This window comes from Pleurodeles waltl, chromosome 3_1 (genome assembly GCF_031143425.1).
Source record: "Pleurodeles waltl isolate 20211129_DDA chromosome 3_1, aPleWal1.hap1.20221129, whole genome shotgun sequence".
Taxonomy (NCBI): Eukaryota; Metazoa; Chordata; class Amphibia; order Caudata; family Salamandridae; genus Pleurodeles; species Pleurodeles waltl.
This window is the reverse complement of record NC_090440.1, coordinates 1,626,066,277-1,626,073,655: the sequence shown is the minus strand read 5'-3', so window position 1 is coordinate 1,626,073,655 and position 7,379 is coordinate 1,626,066,277. Positions and strand designations below refer to the sequence as shown.

Below are 7,379 nucleotides of genomic sequence, written 5' to 3'. Positions count from 1 at the left end.
AACGCAGGAAAGGGAGAAAAACTCGGGGGGGGGCAATAACCCTATGCTCCTAGAGAAGAGGGAATCGAGTGGGCAGTTATAGATTGAAGAAAATGCATTGAGCAGGAAAACAGCACAATGAGGTAAAAATCAATCCTGGTGAAAAAGAGCTGCCCTGCCCCTGACATAATGGATAATAGGGAAAACAAGGGATGAGTATTTAAAACAATGCTTGATAATCTTTGCATTGTTAATAATCATTACGTAAGAAGTGGTGCCACTGGAAACCCAGGATGAATGACAGAGAATGCAGATGCCTCCGTAGGGCAGCATGGGCATTGTGGATTTAAGGTCAGTAATGGCACAAGAAGATGGTTCTTTTACCTTGATCATGTCTCTACCTCACAAAAAAGTGGCAGCTGCCTAACCACAAGAAGAAATAGATGATGAAGGGAGATGAGAGAAATCAAGAAGGTGTACTTAATCACCAGAGATTCTCACACCTGTGCGTACTTAATCACCAGTGATTCTCACACCTGTGAGCATTAATCTCTAAGAGCAATGAAATATCTATCTATGAGATTTGCATGGTTCAGTTACGCCCCATTGGTGATGACCTGAATGGCACATGCTGTTTTGGCCCCTCCCTCTTTATAATTGTCATGAAGTAAAGGCTATATCTGCGGTGACATCAGCATGCATCATGTGGAGGGCTTTTGTGCACTCACCATGCACCTGCTCAATTTCACAAAAATATGAGAATAGCGTACCACCCAACAATCCATTCTCTTACATCTGTGTATAGCCTATTTCCCTCTTCACACCCTCCAAACCCCACCCCACTACGGGAATGTGCTGGTGTTAAATCTGTACCACGTACAAAAAGTTAGCATGTTACTTTTGTCCATCTTCTGTATCAATTGTTATCCACCCCGAAGTTCTGAGACGCATGATATATTCGTATTTTTTCTTACTCCTGAATCGTTTCATTTTCCTTGATTTGCTGCCCACCCTTATGATGTCCCTTTATTCTCATTGTCCATCTGACACCGTTGGCTCGCACTTCGTGCATTGTTTCTTTAATTTCTGCCGTTTGTTAGAGCAAAGTCCCTTGTAGTTGACATTGGGTATTTTATTTTGTACTTGGACGGTTTTTGTTCATCAAACGAATTCTAAAACTAGCATAGCTAACATTTTGTACTACTGCATGAACAATATGCTTCCTAAGGACAGGATTTTGAGGTAGGTTGTCAAGGACTGGGTATGTGCAAATTGTCAACTTGCCTTCACTGCAGACCCGTGTGATAAAAGTTTGTTATGCTAGTGGCCAATCACAACGTCCCTTTGTCAACCTTTATTCATTAGATTTCCTGCTTGTAGTTCATCCAACCATGTCAATTGCCAGATTCCTCTTCAGTGTATCCACACAAAGCAATTTCCTTGAATGTGTTTATATGCAGCTGGAACCTCTTCATGAGGGAACACATTACCATGCCAAGCACAGATACTTTAATGGCGCAATATTACGAGACAGATACATTTCTGTAACCTCAACATAATATTTTAATCATGTTTAGAGAACTACTTGCTTTCTACAAGATTGTTCACATTGAGGAAACTTCCTCGCCATTGTTTACATTGCTAATGAACTGTCAATGGTTTCATACTGATATTTCGGAGAATTATTTATGATTGAAAGACAGAGTGAGAGGGAAGGTTGGGAAAAGTGAAGGAAGCTTTTACAGAAGGAAAGATCATAGAGAAAGAGGGAGAATGGGTGAGTGAGAAAAGTGATCAAGTGAGAGGACTTGTCTTCTGTACAACTTCAATTCACTTTTAACAATTGTCTGTTAATGGATAAACCCAGCATTTAATCGTCCTAGTTCATTGTTCCTGTAAAAATGATGGTTCCAAACTAAGTAATGAAACCAATGAAACTGGCATTTCGAATCTCAAAGGGTAAGGCTTTTTCTACTCTACTCTTTATTAATCAGTACCAAATATCATGGTGTGATAATTGCCACAGTATGCTAAGCTAAACACAATGAGTCATTCTATGATTAGTTCTGAAACGATTTTTTTTAAATGGTATCGATTTAAAAAAATTAAATCAGAAAACATATTTGACTGGGGAGCTCTTGCCTTATTGAGAAACGTATGGAAAGTATGGAAATCTCCACTGTTAAGAGGCAGATGTACAGTGCAGGAATTACACATCAAATGCTCACATTTCCACCGAATTTGGCCACTTTCTGTCCTCTTAACAAAAGCCCTTCTCCCACCATTACCATACCATCCCCAATTATATTCCAATTACGCACTGCTTTGGTTGCCATGTAGACCATTTTTTGTTTTTAAGTGAAGCCCCGTAGAATGACACTAGGAATGTGTCTATCCAGCTTGTTGGAAAATCCAACCCTTCAGGATGCTGTTTTCAAATTAGATGTCACTACTTGCTTACCATTTCCTTGGTCTAAGTTTAAAACGCCATACTCCTTAAAAAGCCATATTATTGTAAACCTGGAAAAATTGAAAGACGAATACCAAAGTGGCTTTATAATTAAACCTATAAAAAGAATGCTATGCACATTTGCCAACAGTCACTTGTAAGATATGCCTAAAAGAATCTAATCTTCTGAATAAGGGTAGATATAATAGTTTGCAGTCAAAAAGTTGTCTTTCTCAAATGTTTGGTGTCACTTTGTAAATCACAATTAACATCTGAAAGAATATGGGCTTTGTTGTTGTATATCGATGATGTTGGCTAGCATTTCAAAGGTTGATCACAATAGACTAAGAGGGATATGCTATGTTGGAAAATCGTGTTAATTTTTTCCAGGATTTAACAAATCATCTGGATTATTATCATTCAACTAAATGGAGTTTGTAATGTACTGATAATGCTGGTGGGTTAGGGGAAAGTGTAGGAGAAAATAGGGTAAAATTTGTGGCATAAAATGTTTCCTTTCATTTGTAGATTGAGATAGAGCTTAATTAAAAATCTATGGGATATCCTTCCTCATAAATTAAATGAATTAAAACATTGGGTGTTAAATGCAACACAATCATTTGGCACAAACTGACAGTTTTGTCTCCATTTATCAGGCAACAGAAAAATACACTCATTTATGTAAGGTCATCTGTAGGAAATAAACTAAAGAAAGTGTGTAGAAATAATTATGTTGCACTTGCTATTAGGTACAATCATCATTTTTCCATTTTGCAAAACAAATATTCACATTCATTTTGAATTGTTGTTGAAGAAGATAGCTACACTAAGCCAATAAACTCAGATACATCTAGATGATTAGAAAAAGGTGCATAACTGTAATACTTTTGTACATTGCCTTCATAAATATGTAATTACGTATCCTGCAGTAAAACCCAAAGTATTATATTTAATGTAATCACCAATTTATACTTCAAAACGGTGCTAAACATATTACCCACAATACAACTAAATAATTCTAACCATTAAATAAAAATCATGTGAAGACTGTTTAAATTTAAATTATAATTCTGAGACAGTACATTGGAAAAGTGGCCACCTGAATACTACTTTTTATTCCAGTGCTATTCTACTTGACACTAACAATGTGCTTTTCCACGGGGTGCATGGGACAATAAGTCAACATGTTTTCCTTAATCCTTTAATATGCAGGGGCAGTATTAGTTGCTCTTATTCAAGAAAAGAGTAATGCTAGATAGGCTTGGTCCTCCCAAAGGCAAATTGCACATATGCAGAATTAACGAGGCGTGGATTAATACCGATGCTACTCAAACTTTATCAAGGGTTCTAAGAGTGTGTGGCCATGGGGCTCAGTTTTATATGAAATTATATGTAAATGTAAGTCTGCTTGCAGCAGAAACGCATTGATAAGGGGATATTTCTTCACAAAATTACAGAAATGCTTGCAGTTCATGTTTCCAATACAGAAATATGCACACAAGTAGCTGGGTCTCCAGGCCTCAGCTGATGTACTAAATGCCAGACACCAACAGAGAGTCAAATATTTGTTGGTCCATTGAGGGCCCCTTAATAGATAAGGCGGTGCATCCCAGGGGCATTTCAGGTCCTTCTACAAGGGGCTCAGCCATAGAGGAGGGATTCTGGCTTGCACAGATACATAAGGGCTTGTTTATGAGAGGATTTATGAGAGATATCCATGAGGCCACAAAAAGCCAATTTGAATTGCCTCATAGATATGGAATAAGGAAAAGCAGCTCAAATTGCTGCGTTGCCTTACTCTGCGTCAGGGAGGTATTCCACAGTGGGTTTTTCCCATGCAAAACTCATAGGTTTTGACGCTGCTCCAGATTTACCTAACCATGTAAATGTGGGGAAATGAAAAAACCTTACTCTTCCCCAGGGGAAGCATAACGATGAAAAATGTTTGTATTTCTCCTTGTTTTTTCCTCTTTCCATATGTGCTGCACACTGCAGCACACACTGAAAGAGGGAAACACGTCTCAGGATTGTTTTTGTGCAGGAAGGCACCTCTTCCAGCAGAAAAACAATCCTGCATGCAACACAGACACTATTGCACCATTGTGCAAGGGTGCCTGCATTGGCACTAGGCAGCCAATTGCAGAGGGAAAGGACAGGAATGCACTGTATTGCATAAATATGGTGCTTTCCTGCCCTTTCAAATTGGCATAGGACAGCGATGCAAGAAGACTTCCGGTGCTGCCCTGCGCCAATTCCCTACAAAAAGAAAGCCCCAAAAAGTTCCATTGCAATGGTAGCTGTGTTAACAGGGTTTGTGTTTTGCACCTGGCACCTCACACCTTCGGAAGGAGGTGCAGAAGGCTAAAGCCTCGCCCAATCTTTAGGGAAGTCCCAAGCATCTAATGACAAAGAAGCTAGTGAACCTGCCATTCTGTGTACTTCAGGCTGTCAAGTGCAGGCTAGATGAGCATTAAAAGACTTTTTTTGTGACACGGAGAACAGTGCAGCTTGAATGGGATGATAATTAGGTGTTTATGCAAGTGCACAAGCATCGATGAATTGGCAGAATTACGTCCCATCTAGTCCTATTCTGTTACATTTCCCCAGTGCTTTAAATGGAAAAATAGAAGTGTAGGTACTCTGTACTAGAGTACCTGCTTGTTTCTGAGAAGTGCCGGTACTCTCCAATTAAAAGTATTGCGTTTTTCTTGAGATGTGCCGGTACTCTCCCTTTCAAAATAAAAAAGTCCCGGTACTCAGTACCGGAGAGTACCGGCCCATTTAAAGCACTGCATTTCCCCTGATACTAAAAAAACTACGAAAAAGTCCGCAGTATGGCTCTTCTAATTCTACCCCTAAACACCCCTGCCCCCTTAAAAAATCAAGTATAGCTACACTCATGAAGAACGATTCGAAATCACCACCCCCTGAAAGCGCTCACATTTGATATAACTTTTTGATATAACACAGTAACGCTCAGGGAGGTCAATGTTCAGGTTGGCACATCATTCATTCAGTATTTGTAATTTTCTGATGTCGTGTCACACATGTTCAGTAACTACGATAAAATGGTCTCATCTTATACTGTAGCTGGTTTTCTCACAGCTGTATGAAAATACCAAAGCTTTCTTCTGCCACTGGCAATAAGTGTTTGAATAGATGTAATGCCTAAAAATGTTTTGACTGTCAATTCAAGCCGCGGATTACTGGAACTATGAGAGGTTATTGATAGGTTGCCTTTCAAACAGAGCAACATCGACTGTTCTAAACTGCGGTGTTTGCGTAGGTCCAATTAAAGCTGATAGTTGAACACATTTCGCTCTCCTGAACTAGGCGCCGATGGACGGGTATTAAAGATTTCCATCAATGCATCTAAGCAGGGCGAACCCAAATTGTTAACTTGCCTTTTGTCGCTTGTATAAAACATATTAAAAATAAATAATATTTAAAGACAGTGCATCTGAAAATACTGCTCCCGTTAGGTCATTTACATAAACATACAGCATGCCCACGGATAGAATGGCAAAATCCTCATTCACAAACAGAAAATATGGCAATGCACGATCAGAAAGCTTTGATAGTCGTTGTGTTCTTTTCCGAGACTGAGATATACTGTATGAAGAAACCGCATTCACAATGTATTCCGAACTTCCAGCAGGAAACAGTCTGTTTTGATCTGTCTCGTGGTGTGACTGGCGGCTTAATGTTCGTCTGAACAGGTCGCGCCTGTGAGGTAACCGTTCGTCCCACTGGCGCCGCCGCTCGTGCCGTTGGTGGTGGTGCTGTGCGGACTTTTGTGACGCACTGTATCTTCCTCATCTGAACTTGACTCAATGTCACTTCGGTCGTCTTTTGACACCTGAGGATAGCAAAAAATAATATGCAATTTGATTTTTTGGTAACATTACCACAAGCGCTATCCGAGAAAAGGGTTCTAACTTGGAGAATATAATTTTGCACGGAATTGATTTATGTTCCCTTCTGACATAGAGCAAATAGATTCTGATTCAGAATTACCACTTTGAAAAGTGTGCATCGCTCTGACATGGATCACTGGTAAACCCTATGCTTGCATGGAACACCACACGGAACACCATTCAGTTTGCTCAATTGTCGGCAATGGCCTCAAGTGACCATCTGCCCGTTTATTTATCTCATTATCGTCATTTATTTGTTTACCTCAAACCGTGCCCGGCCCTCAGAGTGAGAAATGGATACATTGTATGGTAAAGGCCGGGTGGCACTCTACTCACTTCATCTGATATACCTTGAATACCGTCATTATGTACATTTCATGCAATGCCTCTGTTACATAAGGCAGGCATGCATGTACTTTAGTACCGTGCAGAGGACATTTTTATCCTGGCACTGTTAATAGATTCTGGATTGTTAGGGATACATAGGACCAATGGTGTATTATGTAAACAGCGGTTTTAAAAAGTCTCTAATATTTCACCAAGTGCACTGCTGCTTCAGTGGTTCAGTAGCCAAATATGTAGACCTTTGATTTGGACAAAGAAAACATACATGAAAGCTCCTGCAACTTTAGTTTGCATTGTCTAGGACAATACATATTTTAGAGAATATATTGTTAAAGAAATCTTAGATACACAGCGCAGAGATCCTTTGTAAGCGTGTATACTGATTTGAGAAATCCCATAAATGTGCAAACAGAAATCGTTTTCTACTAACCCACAAGCAATGCTTTCTGCTTTTCTAAAACAAGCTTCCGAAGCCGGGCTTTGTTGTTGGAAATTAAAAAAATAAGTGTCCCTGACACATTTGGAGTTTTCTCCCTGTGCGTAGAGGGTTTTTTGTTTTCTGTTTGGGGGCCACCAGCCTCTTTTTAGCAGTAATGAACATGAAAAATGTACTTTGTAATGACTGCCCAAATAGGGCAGATGTTATGTTGTACATTGACCAAGGGCCCAGTGACGGGCAGGACATTGGT

At 39.7% G+C, this 7,379-nt stretch overlaps 1 protein-coding gene across 2 annotated transcripts in view; it reads right to left on the bottom strand.

Moving 5' to 3' along the window:
• Positions 1–1,472: 1,472 nt before the first annotated feature.
• The window catches only part of CERS6 (ceramide synthase 6), a 958,460-nt gene continuing 952,553 nt past the window's right edge, over positions 1,473–7,379 (bottom strand). The window contains exon 11 of one of the 2 annotated variants that reach the window (XM_069225278.1): positions 1,473–6,287. In XM_069225278.1, the coding sequence (XP_069081379.1) occupies positions 6,129–6,287 (159 nt within the window). In that variant the 3' untranslated portion in view covers positions 1,473–6,128. The remainder of the gene's footprint in view (positions 6,288–7,379) is intronic. The other variant, XM_069225279.1, reaches the window with a different exon arrangement.